General features: G+C 44.6%; 1 protein-coding gene across 1 annotated transcript; it reads left to right on the plus strand.

Annotated features, from left to right (window-relative positions):
• The first annotated feature begins 559 nt into the window (after window positions 1-559).
• On the plus strand, window positions 560-13,501 carry LOC141727952 (upstream stimulatory factor 2-like). The gene is made up of 6 exons (XM_074534233.1): window positions 560-580; window positions 1,821-2,116; window positions 2,791-2,849; window positions 5,159-5,253; window positions 8,150-8,278; window positions 13,291-13,501. Exons 1-6 carry the CDS (start codon window positions 560-562, stop codon window positions 13,378-13,380), a joined length of 690 nt encoding a protein of 229 aa, XP_074390334.1. The 3' UTR covers window positions 13,381-13,501.
• The last annotated feature ends 2,331 nt before the right edge of the window (window positions 13,502-15,832 follow it).

Below are 15,832 nucleotides of genomic sequence, written 5' to 3' on the forward strand. Positions count from 1 at the left end.
GTTCCAGGTGGGTTTTGGGTATCTCAGGTGGGATCTCAGGTGGATCTCAGGTGGGTTTTATGGATTTCGGGGATCTCAGGTGGGTTTAGGTGGTTCCAGTTGGGTTTTGGGTATCTCAGGTGGGATCCAGGTGGGTTCCAGGTGGGATCTCAGGGGGGTTCCAGGTGGTTTTGGGTATCTCAGGTGGGTTTTATGGATTTGGGGATTTCAGGTGGGTTTTATGGATTTTAGGGTTCTCATGTGGGTTCCAGGTGGGGATCTCAGGTGGGTTTTATGGATTTGGGTATCTCAGGTTGGTTCCAGGTGGGTTCCAGGTGGGATCCCCTCCCCAGCCCCGCCCACCTGACCTTAGCCCCGCCCCTCCCCCCAGGTGCTGCAGGGCCCCTTCAGCAATGGCGGCGCCGGGGGCGGGGCCAGCCCGGGCAAGCGAGGGCGGGGCCGAGAGACTCACCTGGGGGGGGGAGGGGACCCTGGGCTGCAGGGCCGACAGGCAGACCTGGCACCGGCACACTGGGGGGATGGGGGGGTGTGAAATGGGAAATTGATTTGGGCCGACACCATGGCACTCTGGGGGAAATGGGTTGGGGCAATCTGGAAACTTGGGGGGGCGCGAAAATGGGGGGAAATTGGGAAAATTTGGGGGAAAAGTGAAAATTTGGGGAAAATCGGTGAAAATTTGGGGAATTTGAATGGGAATTTGGGGGGAATTTGGGTTGGCACCTGGCACACACCTGGGCCAACTGGCAAAATCTGGGGGGCACGAACAGTGAAAATTGGGAAACTGGAAAATTTGGGAAATCTTTGGGAGTTGGAGGTGGAAATTGGGTTTGGGAACACCTGGGCTCACCTGGCACACCGGGCCCGGGGGGGGCCGGAAAGGGGGAATGGCGAAAATTGGGAAAATCGGTGAAAAATTTGGGCTTTGGGAGGGGAAATTGGGAATTTGGCACACTGCACACCTGGCACACTAACTGGCACACTGGGGGGGCTGAAAATGGGGAAATTGTGAAAATTTGGGGAAATCGTGAAATTTGGGGGTTTTGGAGGGGAAAAGTTGGGAATTTGGGCACACCTGGGCACCGGCACCTGGGGGGGGGGGCACGGGGGGACCTGGGGGGGAGGGGGGGGGGCAGGGCTGAGGGACTGGGGGGGGATGGGGGAATCTGGGGGGGCGTGAAATGGGGGGAAATCGGTGAAAATTTGGGGAAAATCGGTGAAAATTTGGGTTTTTGGAGGGAAATGGGGAATTTGGGCACACCTGGGGGGGCACGAAATGGGGGGGTGAAATTGGGGGGAAAACGGTGAAAATTGGGTTTGGAGGGAAATCGGTGGGAAAATTGGGCTGGGCACCTGGGGAATGGGTGGTGGGGAAACTGGGAATTTGGGTTGGGAGGAATGGGCACATCCTGGGGGGCACAAATGGGGGACAACGGGGAAAATTGGGGGAAACGGTGAAAATTTGGGGATTTGGATCTGGGCACCCTGGGTGGGGCACACCTGGGGAGGCACACTGGGCACACTGGACGGGACTCTGGGGCACACTTTGGGCAACGGCATCGTCAACCTGGGCACACCTGTGGGACCCTTGGGCACACCTGGGGGGGTACCTGGCACCTGGGGGGCACTCTGTGGGGGCACTTGGGGCACTGACCCTGGGCACACCTGGCGTTGGGAATCTGGCACCCCTGGGCACACCTGGGCACACCTGGGTGGCACAAACCGCACACCTGGGCACACCTGGGCACACCTGGGTTGCACAAACCGCACACCTGGGCACACCTGGGCACACCTGGGATATACCTGGGCACACCTGGGCACAGCTGGGATATACCTGGGCACACCTGGGCACACCTGGGGTGGGTTCCTCTGCCCCGGAAGTGCCCCCAGGTGTGCCCAGGTGTGCCCAGGTATATCCCAGCTGTGCCCAGGTGTGCCCAGGTGCCCCCAGATGTGCCCAGGTGTGCCCAGGTGTGCCCGCTGTCTCACCTGTCCCCCCCCCCAGGGCAGTTCTATGTGATGATGTCACCGCCGGACGTGCTGCAGGCGGGGGGAGGGGCCGCGCGAGGCCACGCCCCCACGGCCACGCCCCCCACGGCCCCGGCCACGCCTACTCACCGTGAGTGACAGCCCTGGGGGGGCACCTTGGGGGGGGGGGAGAAAATGGGGGAAATTTGGGGGAAATTTGGGGGTTTTGGAGGGAAAATTGGGAATTTGGGGGCACCTGGGCACACCTGGGGTGGCATTTCCTCACCTGGGGGGCCCTTGGGCACACCTGGCACACACCTGGGCACACCTGGGAACACCTGGGCACACCTGGGCACACCTGGGGGGCACCTGGGCATACCTGGGGTGGGATTTTCTCACCTGGGGGCATTTGGGGGGCACACCTGGAGGGCACCTGGGGGCCCTTGGGCACACCTGGCACACACCTGGCACACCTGGGGGGCATCTGGGCACACCTGGCACACACCTGTGTATACCTGGGGGATACCTGGGCACACCTGGAGGCATTTGGGCACACTTGTGGGGCACCTGGGACACACCTGGGCACACCTGGGCACACCTGGAGGGCATTTGGGGATACCTGGGCACACCTGGGGGATACCTGGGCACACCTGGAGGCATTTGGGCACACCTGGGCACACCTGGGGGATACCTGGGCACACCTGGAGGGCATTTGGGGATACCTGGGCACACCTGGGGGATACCTGGGCACACCTGGAGGGCATTTGGGCACACCTGGGCACACCTGGGGGTTACCTGTGCCCACCTGTGCCCACCTGTGCCCAGGAAGCTGGAGGGGCCGCGGGTGCCGCGGGACGAGCGACGGCGAGCGCAGCACAACGAGGGTGAGGGGGCACCCGGGCACCCCAAATTCCACCATTTTTTCCCCAAATTTCCCCCCATTTTTTTCCCCATTTTTTCCTCTATTTTCCCTCCCATTGTTCCCCCATTTTTCCCCATTTTTCCCCATTTTTTCCCCTATTTTCTCTCCCATTTTCCCCCCATTTTTTCACAATTTGCCCCATTTTTCCCATTTTTCCCTCCCATTTTTCCCCCATTTTCCCTCCCATTTTTCCCCCATTTTTTCACAATTTTCCCCCCATTTTCCCCCCCATTTTTGAACAATTTTCCCCATTTTCCCCCATTTTTCCCTCATTTTTTCACAATTTTCCCCATTTTCCCCCATTTTTCCCCATTTTTTCCCTAATTTTCCCAATTTTTCCCTCCCATTTTCCCCCATTTTTGAACGATTTTCCCCATTTTTCCCCCATTTTCCCTCCCATTTCCCCCCATTTCTTCCCCATTTTCCCCCCCATTTCCCCCATTATTTTCCCATTTTTCCCCCATTTTCCCTCCCATTTTTCCCTTATTTTTTCACAATTTCCCCCATTTTTCCCCATTTCCCCCCCCCATTTTTTCCCCAATTTCCCCATTTATTTCCCCCATTTTACCCCATTTTTACCCCTTTTTCCCCAAATTTCCCCCATTTTTCCTCATTTTCCTCTCAATTCCCCCATTTATTTCCCCCCATTTCCCCCAATTTCCCCCATTTTTCCCCATTCTCTTCCATTTTCCCCAATTTTCCCCCAATTCCCCCATTTTTTCTCAATTTCCTCCATTTTCCCCAACTTTTTCCCATTTCTCCCTCGATTTTCATTCCAGTTTTGTTGTTTTCCCCAATTTTTTTTTTGCACTTCCCCCAAGTTTTTCCAATTTTCTTTATTTTTCCCCGTTTCTTGCCCAATTTTCGCCCATTTTTTTCCCCATTTTCCCCCAATTTTCCCCATTTCTTGGCCACGTTTTGCTCAATTTTTTTCCCGATATTTTTGCTTTGTTTTCTCCACTTTCCCCTCATTTCCCCCATTTCTTGGCCGTTTCTCACCCGATTTTCACCCAATTTTTTTGTTTTATTTTTCCCCATTTTTCCCCATTTTTTCCCCATTTTTCCCCATTTCTTGGCCATTTTTTTCCTCTATTTTTTCCCTTTTTTTCTTTGCTTTCTTTTCTCCACTTTCCCCCATTTTTCGGCCGTTTCTCACCCAATTTTCACCCAATTTTTTTGTTTCATTTTTCCCCATTTTCCCCCAATTTTCCCCATTTTTTCCCATTTCTTGGCCATTTTTTGCTCTATTTTTCCCTTTTTTTCTTTGTTTTCTTTTCTCCACTTTCCCCCATTTCTCGGCCGTTTTTCACCAAATTTTCTTTATTTTTCCCCATTTTTTCCCATTTCTTGGCCACTTTTTACTCTATTTTTTCCCAACATTTTTGCTTTCTTTTCTCCACTTTTCCCCATTTCTCGGCCGTTTCTCACCCAATTTTCACCCAATTTTTTTTTATTTTTTCCCCCAATTTCCCCCATTTTTTCCCATTTCTTTGCCATTTTCTGCTCAATTTTTTCCGTTTATTCTTTGCTTTCTTTTCTCCACTTTCCCCCATTTCTCGGCCGTTTTTCACCCGATTTTCTTTATTTTTCCCCATTTTTTCCCATTTCTTGGCCATTTTTTTGCTCTATTTTTTCCCTTTTTTCTTTGCTTTCTTTTCTCCACTTTCCCCCATTTCTCGGCCGTTTCTCACCCGATTTTCACCCAATTTTTTTATTTTTTTTCCCCATTTTTTCCCCATTTTTCCCCATTTTCCCTCCATTTTCCCCCCATTTTTCCACAAATTTTCCCCATTTTTCCCCCATTTTCCCTCCCATTGTTCCCCTATTTTTTCCCCAAATTTCCCCCCATTTTTTCCCCAATTTTCCCCATTTTCCCCCCATTTTCCCTCCCATTTTTCCCCCATTTTTTCACATTTTTCCCCATTTTCCCTCCCATTGTTCCCCCATTTTTTCCCCAAATTTCCCCCCATTTTCCCTCCATTGTTCCCCCATTTTTTCCCCAAATTTCCCCCATTTTTCCCCATTTTCCCCCCATTTTTCCCCCATTTTTTCCCCATTTTTCCCTCATTTTTTCACCATTTCCCCCCATTTTCCCTCCCATTTTTCCCCCATTTTTTCACAATTTCCCCAATTTTTTCCCCAATTTTCCCCCCATTTCTCGGCCGTTTCTCACCCGATTTTCACCCAATTTTTTTTATTTTTTTCCCCCATTTTTTCCCCATTTTTTCCCCATTTTTCCCAATTTCTCGGGATTTTGCCCCAACCCCGCAGTGGAGCGGCGGCGCCGGGACAAGATCAACAATTGGATCGTGCAGCTCTCCAAGATCATCCCCGACTGCGGCGCCGACAGCGGCAAATCCGGCGCGGTCAGCGCAGAATTGGGGCGAATTCCCGCGGGTTTGGGAAAATCGGGGAAATCTGGGGAAAAACCGGGGAAATTTGGGAAAAAATCGGGGAAATTTGGGAAAAATTGGGGATTTTGGGGGAATTTTTGGGGAAATTTGGGGAAAAATCGGGGAAATTTGGGGAAAAATCAGGGATTTTGGGGAAAAAATCGGGGAGATTTGGGAAAAAACCGGGGAAATTTGGGAAAAAATCGGGGAAATTTGGGGAAAAATCGGGGATTTTTGGGGAAAAATTGGGGATTTTTGGGGAAAAAAACGGGGATTTTTGGGGGAAAAATCGGGGATTTTTGGGGAGTTTTTTGGGAAAAGTGGGGATTTGGGGAGAAATTTGGGGGGAAAATAGGGGAGATTTGGGGAAAAATTTGGGAATTTTGGGGGAATTTGGGGAAAGTTTGGGAATTTTGGGGGGAATTTGGGGATAATTTGAGAATTTTGGGGGATTTTGGGGGGAATTTGGGAAAGTTTGGGAATTTCGGGGAGATTTGGGGGAAATTTGGGAATTTTGGGAGATTTTGGGGGAAATCTGGGGAATTTGGGGAAAGTTTGGAATTTTGAGGGGAAATTTGGGGGGAATTTGGGGGAGTTTGGGGAAAATGTGGGAATTTTGGGAGATTTGGGCGAAATTTGGGAATTTTGGGGGATTTTGGGGGGAAATCTGGGGAGATTTGGGGAAAATTTGGAAATTTGGGGGGAATTTGGGGAAAGTTTGAGAATTTTGGGGATAATTTGAGAATTTGGAGGGATTTTGGGAGGAATTTGGGGAAAATTTGGGAATTTGGGGGGAATTTGGGGAAAGTTTGGGAATTTTGGGGGATTTGGGGGAATTTGGGGAAATTTGGGGATTTTGGGGGGAAAATTGGGGAAAGTTTGGAATTTTGGGGGAATTTGGGATAATTTGAGAATTTTGGGGGATTTTGGGGGAATTTGGGGAAAGTTTGGGAATTTTGGGGGGAAATTTGGGGAGATTTGGGAAAATTTGGGAATTTGGGGAAAGTTTGGGAATTTTGGGGGAATTTGGGGATAATTTGAGATTTTAGGGGATTTTGGGGGGAATTTGGGGAAAGTTTGGGAATTTGGGGGAAATTTGGAAATTTTGGGGGAAATTTGGGGAGTTTGGGGAAAGTTTGAGAATTTTGGGGGGAAATTGGGGAAAGTTTGGAAATTTTGGGGAGTTTGGGGAAACCGTGGGAATTTCGGGGAGATTTGGGGGAAATTTGGGAATTTTGAGGGATTTTGGGGGGAAATCTGGGAGATTTGGGGAAAATTTGGGAATTTGGGGGGGAAATTTGGGGGGAATTTGGGGAAAGTTTGGGAATTTTGGGGGAATTTGGGGATAATTTGAGAATTTTAGGGGATTTGGGGAGAAATTGGGGGGAAAATTGGGAATTTTGGGGGGAAATTTGGGAAAAAATCGGGGGAAATTTGGAAAAAAATCGGGGATTTTTTGGGGAATTTTTGGGGAAAAGTGGGGATTTGGGGCGAAATTGGGGGAAAATAGGGGAGATTTGGGGAAAATTTGGGAATTTTGGGGGGAAATTTGGGGAAAGTTTGAGAATTTTGGGGGGAAATTTGGGGAGAATTTGGGGAAAGTTTGGGAATTTGGGGATAATTTGAGAATTTGGAGGGATTTTGGGAGAATTTGGGGAAAATTTGGGAATTTGGGGGGAATTTGGGGGAATTTGGGAAAGTTTGGAAATTTTGGGGGAGTTTGGGGAAAATGTGGGAATTTCGGGGAGATTTGGGGGAAATTTGGGAATTTTGGAGATTTTGGGGGGAAATCTGGGGAGATTTGGGGAAAATTTGGGAATTTGGGGGGAATTTGGGGAAAGTTTGGGAATTTGGGGGGATTTTGGGGATAATTTGAGAATTTGGAGGGATTTTGGGAGGAATTTGGGGAAAGTTTGGAAATTTTTGGGGAAATTTGGGGGGATTTGGGGAAAGTTTGGAAATCTTGGGGGGAAATTTGGAGGAGTTTGGGGAAAATGTGGGAATTTCGGGGAGATTTGGGGAAATTTGGGAATTTTGGGAGATTTTGGGGGGAAATCTGGGAGATTTGGGATTTATGAGAGCAAACTTGGGATTTTGAGGGGATACGAGATGAAATTTGGGGGAATTTGGGGGGAATTTGGGGATAATTTGAGAATTTTAGGGATTTGGGAAGAAATTGGGGGGAAATTTGGGAATTTTGGGGGGAATTTGGGGAAAGTTTGGAAATTTTGGGGGAAATTTCGGGGAATTTGGGGAAAATGTAGGAATTTCGGGGAGATTTGGGGGAAATTTGGGAATTTTGGGGGATTTTGGGGGGAAATTTGGGGAGATTTGGAGCGATTTGGGATTGATGAGAGCAAACTTGGGATTTTGAGGGGATAGGAGATGAAATTTGGGGGATTTTTTGGGACATTTGGAGAAATTTGGGATTTTGGGGGGGTCTGAGGTGGAGATTTGGGGATTTTGGGGGATTTCAGGGGAAATTTGGGGATATTGGGGGGAATTCAGGGGATTTTGGGGGAAATTTGGGAGCTCATGGGAATTTTGGGGGGAATTTGGGGGGCTCCAGGCAGATTTTGGTGGTCCCAGTTTAATTTTGGGCGATCCCAGGTCGATTTTTGAGGGGTCCCAGGATAATTTTGGGTAACCCGGGATAATTCTGGGTGGTCTCAGGTGAATTTTGGGGGTCCCGAGTTTAATTTGGGAGGTCTCAGATGAATTTTGGGGCTCCATTGTCAGTTGGTTTTTGAGGGGTCCCGCGTTAATTTTATGGGTCCCCGAATAATTTCGGGTAACCCGGGATAATTTTGGGGGGTCTCAGGTGAATTTTGGGGGGTCCCGAGTTTAATTTGGGTCGGGGGTCGCGCAGAGCAAGGGCGGGATCCTGTCCAAGGCCTGCGATTACGTGCGGGAGCTGCGGCAGAGCAACCAACGCCTGCAGGAAACCTTCAAAGAGGCCGAGCGCCTGCAGATGGACAACGACCTATTGCGACAGCAGGTGCGCCCGGCCTGTCGCGACATGGCCCCGCCCCGAAAAACCCCGAAATCGCCCCAAAAATCGCCGCCAAAATCGCCCCAAAAATCGCCGCGAAAATCGGCCCGGAAATGGCGGCGGGAGAGGCATCAATGGGAGGCCACGCCCATTGTGGGCGGGGTTTTGTCCTTATATGGGTGTTGGGCACGCCCCTGCTGAGTGCGGGGTTCCCACGGGGGTTCATTGATAAAAACGGGGGGGAGGGTTCATTGATAAAAATGGGGGGCGTTCATTGATAAAAATGGGGAGGGGAATTTTGGGGGAAAATTTGGAATTTTGGAATTTGGGGATTTTGACGGGAAAACGGGGAAATTTGGGGGGGTTTTGGTGAAAATTTGAGGGATTTCATGGGGATAATTGGGAAATTTTGGGGGGATTTGGAGCGGAAAATTTGGAATTTTTTGGGGGGGGGAAATGGGGAAATTTGGGGGAATTTTGCATTTTTGGGAATTGGGGTTTTGAAGGGAAATTTGGGATTTTGAGAGCAAAGTTGGGAAATTTTGGGGGAATTTGGGGATTTTGAGGGATAAAAGTGGGAAAATTATGGGGAAAATATGGAATTTTGGGGTGAAAAATTTGGAAAATTGGGAGGGGAAAAATGTGAATTTTGGGTGAAAAACATGGGGAAAAAAGGGGCTAAAAATGTGAATTTTGGGTGAAAATCATGGGGAAAAAGGGGCTAAAAAAGGGAAAATTGTGGGGAAAAAATGGGAATTTTGGGCTGAAACTCGGGGGAAAAAAGGGGCTAAAAATGTGAATTTTGGGTGAAAATCATGGGGAAAAAAGGGGTTAAAAATGTGAAATTTTGGGCTGAAATTCGGGGGGGAAAATGGGCTAAAAATGTGAATTTTGGGTGAAAATCATGGGAAAAAAGGGGCTAAAAAAGGGAAAATTGTGGGGAAAAAAAGGGAATTTTGGGCTGAAAATCATGGGGAAAAAAGGGGCTAAAAATGTGAATTTTGGGTGAAAATCATGGGGAAAAAAGGGGTTAAAAAAGGGAAAATTGGGGGAAAAAATGGAATTTTGGGCTGAAACTCGGGGGAAAAAATGGGCTAAAAATGTGAATTTTGGGTGAAAATCATGGGGAAAAAAGGGGCTAAAAAAGGGAAAATTGTGGGGGGAAAATGGGAATTTTGGGCTGAAACTTGGGGGAAAAAATGGCTAAAAATGTGAATTTTGGGTGAAAATCATGGGGAAAAAAGGGGCTAAAAATGTGAATTTGGGGTGAAAATCACGGGGAAAAAAGGGGCTAAAAAAGGGGAAAATTGTGGGGAAAAAATGGGAATTTTAGGCTGAAACTTGGGGAAAAAATGGGCTAAAAAAGTGAATTTTGGGTGAAAATCATGGGAAAAAAGGGGCTAAAGATGTGAAATTTTGGGCTAAAAAAGTGAATTTTGGGTGAAAAACATGGGGAAAAAAGGGGCTAAAAATGTGAATTTTGGGTGAAAATCATGGGGAAAAAAGGGGCTAAAAAAGTGAATTTGGGGTGAAAATCATGGGGAAAAAATGGGCTAAAAAAGGGAAAATTGTGGGGAAAAAATGTGAATTTTGGGTGAAAAACATGGGGGAAAAAATGGGCTAAAAAAGTGAATTTGGGGTGAAAATCATGGGGAAAAAAGGGGTTAAAAAGGCAAAAATTGTGGGGAAAAAATGGAATTTTGGGCTGAAACTTGGGGGAAAAAATGGGCTAAAAATGTGAATTTTGGGTGAAAAACATGGGGAAAAAAGGGGCTAAAAATGTGAATTTTGGGTGAAAATCATGGGGAAAAAAGGGGCTAAAAAAGGGAAAATTGTGGGGAAAAAATGGGAATTTTGGGCTGAAAATCATGGGAAAAAAGGGGCTAAAAATGTGAATTTTGGGTGAAAATCATGGGGAAAAAAGGGGCTAAAAAAGTGAATTTTGGAGTGAAAATCATGGGGAAAAAGGGGTTAAAAAAGGGGAAAATTGTGGGAAAAAATGGGAATTTTGGGCTGAAAATCATGGGGAAAAAAGGGGCTAAAAAAGGGAAAATTGTGGGGAAAAAATGGGAATTTTGGGCTGAAACTCGGGGGAAAAAATGGGCTAAAAAAGTGAATTTTGGGTGAAAATCATGGGGAAAAAAGGGGCTAAAATGTGAATTTGGGGTGAAAATAATGGGAAAAAAGGGGCTAAAAATGTGAATTTTGGGTGAAAATCATGGGGGAAAAAATGGGCTAAAAATGTGAATTTTGGGAGTGAAACTCGGGGGAAAAAATGGGCTAAAAATGTGAATTTTGGGTTAAAATCATGGGAAAAAAGGGGCTAAAAACGGGAAAATTGTGGGAAAAAATGGAATTTTGGGGATTTCGTGTCAGGATTGCCCAGAATTGTAAATTTGGGGTGAATTTTGGGTGTTTTTGGCAGCTGGAGGAGCTGAAGAGCGAGAACGCCGTGCTGGGGTGAAACATTTGGAAAATTGGGAGGGAAAAAATGTGAATTTTGGGTGAAAATCATGGGGGAAAAAAGGGCTAAAAAAGGGAAAATTGTGGGGAAAAAAATGTGAATTTTTGGGCTGAAACTTGGGGGAAAAAATGGGCTAAAAAAGTGAATTTTGGGTGAAATCATGGGGAAAAAAGGGGCTAAAAATGTGAATTTTTGGGCTGAAACTCGGGGGAAAAAACGGGCTAAAAATGTGAATTTTGGGTGAAAAACATGGGGGAGAAAGGGACTAAAAATGTGAATTTTTGGGGTGAAAATCATGGGGAAAAAAGGGGCTAAAAAAGGGAAATTGTGGGGAAAAAACGTGAATTTTGGGCTGAAACTTGGGGAAAAAAGGGGCTAAAAATATGAATTTTGGGTGAAAATCATGGGGAAAAAAGGGGCTAAAAAAGGGAATATTGTGGGGAAAAAAAGGGAATTTTGGGCTGAAACTCAGGGGAAAAAATGGGCTAAAAATGTGAATTTTTGGGTGAAAATCATGGGAAAAAAATGGGCTAAAAATGTGAATTTTGGTGTGAAAATCATGGGGAAAAAAGGGGCTAAAAATGTGAATTTTGGGTGAAAATCATGGGGAAAAAAGGGGCTAAAAATGTGAATTTTGGGTGAAAATCATGGGGGAAAAAGGGGCGAAAAAAGGGGAAATTGTGGGGAAAAAATGGGCTAAAAATGTGAATTTTGGGTGAAAATCATGGGGAAAAAAGGAGCTAAAAATGTGAATTTTGGGTGAAAATCATGGGGAAAAAAGGAGCTAAAAAAGGGAAAATTGTGGGGAAAAAATGGGAATTTTGGGCTGAAACTCAGGGGAAAAAATGGGCTAAAAATGTGAATTTTGGGTTAAAATCATGGGGAAAAAAGGGGCTAAAAATGTGAATTTTGTGTGAAAATTGTGGGGAAAAAAGGGGCTAAAAATGTGAATTTTGGGTGAAAATCATGGGGAAAAAATGGGCTAAAAAGGGAAAATTGTGGGGAAAAAATGGGAATTTTTGGGTGAAAAACATGGGGAAAAAAGGGGCTAAAAAAGGGAAAAAATGGAATTTTGGGGATTTGGTGTCGGGGGTGCCCAGAATTGTAAATTTGGGGTGAATTTTGGGTGTTTTTGGCAGCTGGAGGAGCTGAAGAGCGAGCACGCCGTGCTGGGGTGAAACTTTGGGGGTGAAAAATTTGGAAAATTGGGAGGGGAAAAAGGGAATTTTGGGTGAAAAACATGGGGAAAAAAGGGGCTAAAAATGTGATTTTTTGGGCTGAAACATGGGGGAAAAAATGGGCTAAAAAAGTGAATTTTGGGTGAAAATCATGGGGAAAAAAGGGGCTAAAAATGTGAATTTTTGGGCTGAAACTCGGGGGAAAAAATGGGCTAAAAATGTGAATTTTGGATGAAAATCATGGGGAAAAAATGGGCTAAAAATGTGAATTTTTGGTGAAAATCATGGGGAAAAAAGGGGCTAAAAATGTGAATTTTGGGTGAAAATCATGGGGGAAAAAAGGGGCTAAAAATGTGAATTTTGGGTGAAAATCATGGGGGAAAAAAGGGGCTAAAAAAGTGAATTTTGGGTGAAAATCATGGGGAAAAAAGGGGCTAAAAATGTGAATTTTGGGCTGAAACACGGGGGAAAAATGGGCTAAAAATGTGAATTTTGGGTGAAAATCATGGGGAAAAAATGGGCTAAAAAAGGGAATTTTGGGTGAAAATCATGGGGAAAAAAGGGGTTAAAAAAGGGAAAAAAATGGAATTTTGGGGATTTGGTGTCGGGGGTGCCCAGAGTTGTAAATTTTGGGTGTTTTTTGGGTGTTTTTGGCAGCTGGAGGAGCTGAAGAGCGAGCACGCCGTGCTGGGGTGAAACATTTGGAAAATTGGGAGGGGAAAAATGTGAATTTTGGGTGAAAATCATGGGGAAAAAAGGGGCTAAAAAAGGGAAAATTGTGGGGAAAAAATGGGAATTTTGGGCTGAAACTTGGGGGAAAAAATGGGCTAAAAATGTGAATTTTGGGTTAAAATCATGGGGAAAAAAGGGGCTAAAAAAGGGAAAATTGTGGGAAAAAATGGAATTTTGGGGATTTGGTGTCGGGGCTCCCCAGATCCCGAATTTTGGGTGGTTTTTGGGTTTTTTTGGCAGCTGGAGGAGCTGAAGAGCGAGAACGCCGTGCTGGGGTGAAAAATTTGGAAAATTGGGAGGGAAAAATGTGAATTTTGGGCTGAAACTTGGGGGAAAAAATGGGCTAAAAATGTGAATTTTGGGTGAAAATCATGGGGAAAAAATGGGCTAAAAATGTGAATTTTGGGTGAAAATCATGGGGAAAAAAGGGGCTAAAAAAGGGAAAATTGTGGGGAAAAAATGGGCTAAAAATGTGAATTTTGGGTGAAAATCATGGGGAAAAAATGGGCTAAAAATGTGAATTTTGGGTGAAAATCATGGGGGAAAAAAGGGAAAAATTGGGGGAAAAAAATGGAATTTTGGGGATTTGGTGTCGGGGTGCCCAGAATTGTAAATTTTGGGTGGTTTTTGGGTGTTTTTGGCAGCTGGAGGAGCTGAAGAGCGAGCACGCCGTGCTCAGGGCGCAGCTGCAGCAGCGGGGCCTGGACGGGACCCCCGAGGCGACCCCGCCGTGACCCCGCCCTGACCCCGCCCTGACCCCGCCCTGACCCCGCCGTGACCCCGGGGACCCCTCCCCCACCCCCTCCCCCAGTTTGTAATTACCGTGATTGTAATTAATTCGTTCGTTCGTTCATTAATTCCTTCGTTAATTGAGGGGATTTGGGAGTGGCCGAGGGAGGGGAAAAGAGCAAAAAATGGGGAAAAAAGGGGAAAAAAATAAAAAAAATTTGGGGGTTTTGGGTTGTTTGGGGAGGGAAAAAAAAGGAAAAAAAAGGAAAAAAGGAAAAAAAAAAGAAAAAAAATCCAACCTATTAAAAAAAAAAAAAAAAACACAAAAAAATGGGGGGGGAAATGGAGAAAATACCAAAAATTTTGGGGGGTTTTGGGTTGTTTGGGGAGAGGGAAAAAGAAAAAAACAAAAAAATGGAGAAAAAAGGAGAAAAACTCAAAAATTTTGGGGGTTTTGGGTTGTTTGGGGAGGGGGAAAAAAAAGGAAAAAAAGGGAAAAAGGAAAAAAAAAAGAAAAAAAATCCAACCTATTAAAAAAAAAAAAAAACCACAAAAAAGGGGGGGGGAAATAGAGAAAATGCCAAAAAATTTGGGGGATTTTGGGTTGTTTGAGGTGAGGGAAAAAAAAAAACAAAAAATGGAGAAAAACTCAAAAATTTTGGGGGTTTTGGGTTGTTTGGGGAGGGGGGGAAAAAAAAGGAAAAAAAAAGGGAAAAAGGAAAAAAAAAGGGAAAAAACCTCAACCAAAAGAAAAACAAAAAAACGTGGGAAAAGGAAAGAAAATTAAAAAAAATTTGGGGGATTTTGGGTTGTTTGGGGAGGGGAAAAAAAAGGAACAAAAAGGAAAAAAGGACAAAAAAAAAAGACAAAAAAGGAAAAAAAAAGGGAAAAAACCTCAACTAAAAAAAAACCAAAAAAAAAGGAAAAAAGGAAAAAGGAAAAAAAAAAGGGAAAAAACCTCAACCAAAAAAAAAACCAAAACAAAAGGAGAAAAAATAAAAAAAATTTGGGGGTTTTGGGTTGTTTGGGGAAGGGGGAAAAAACGAAAAAAAAGGAAAAAAGGACCAAAAAAAAGAAAAAAAAAGGGGAAAAAAAGGGGAAAAACTAAAAAACTAAAAAAACCCAAAAAAAAAGGAAAAAAGGAAAAAGAAAAAAAAGAAAAAAGAAAAAAAGGAAAAAAAAGGGAAAAAAAACTCAAGTTAAAAAAACCCCAAAAAACGGGGAAAAAATGAGAAAAAATTAAAAAAAATTTGGGGGTTTTGGGTTGTTTGGGGAGGGGGAAAAAAAGGGGGAAAAAAAGAGAAAAAAGGAAAAAAAAGGGAAAAAAACAAAAAAGGGGGAAAAAATGGAGAAAATCCCCAAAATTTTGGGGGAGTTTTGGTTGTTTGGGGAGGGGGAAAAAACCAAAAAAAACAAAAAAAAGGAAGGAAAAAACCCAAAAAAAAACAACAAAAAAAGGGGGGGGAATGGAGAAAATCCCCAAAATTTTGGGGATTTTGGGTTGTTTGGGGAGAGGGAAAAAAACAGAAAAAAACTCCCAAGAAAGCAAAAAAAAAAAGCAAGAAAACCCCCGAATTTTGGGGAATTTTTTGTTGTTTGGGGAGGGGTGGGGGAGGAGGGGGAAAACCCCAAAAAAACCAAAAAAAACCAAAAAAAAACAAAAAAAAAAAAAAAAAACAGAAAAAAAAACCAAAATGAGCGGAAAAAATGGGAAAAAAACCCCAAATTTGGGGAATTTTTGGTGGTTTGGGGAGGAGGGGGAAAACCCCAAAAAAACCAAAAAAAACCAAAAAAAACCAAAAAAAAAACAGAAAAAAAACAGAAAAAAAAACCAAAATGAGCGGAAAAAATGGGAAAAAACCCCAAATTTGGGGAATTTTTTGTTGTTTGGGGAGGGGTGGGGGAGGAGGGGGAAAACCCCAAAAAAACCAAAAAAAACCAAAAAAAAAAAAAAAAAAAAAAAAAACAGAAAAAAAAACCAAAATGAGCGGAAAAAATGGGAATAAACCCCAAATTTGGGGAATTTTTGGTGGTTTGGGGAGGAGGGGAAAAACAAAAAAAAATCCGAAAAAAACCCAAAAAAAAAGCAAAAAAAGAGTGGAAAAAAGGGGGAAAAACCCCAAAATTTGGGGAAGTTTTGGTGGTTTGGGGAGGAGGGGAAAAACCCAAAAAAAATCCGAAATAAACCCAAAAAAAACCAAAAAAAGAGTGGAAAAAAGGGGGAAAACCCCCAAAATTTGGGGAATTTTTGGTGGTTTGGGGAGGAGGGGAAAAACCTAAAAAAATCCGAAAATAAAACAAAAAAAGAGGGGAAAAAAGGGGAAAAAACCCTAAATTTGGGGAATTTTTGGTTGTTTGGGGAGGGGCAGGGGAGGAGGGGAAAAACCCAAAAAAACCCGAAAAACCCCCAAAAACCCCAGAAAAAAAAAACCAAAATGAGCGGAAAAAAAGGGAAAA

This window comes from Zonotrichia albicollis, unplaced genomic scaffold (genome assembly GCF_047830755.1).
Source record: "Zonotrichia albicollis isolate bZonAlb1 unplaced genomic scaffold, bZonAlb1.hap1 Scaffold_405, whole genome shotgun sequence".
Classification (NCBI taxonomy): domain Eukaryota; kingdom Metazoa; phylum Chordata; class Aves; order Passeriformes; family Passerellidae; genus Zonotrichia; species Zonotrichia albicollis.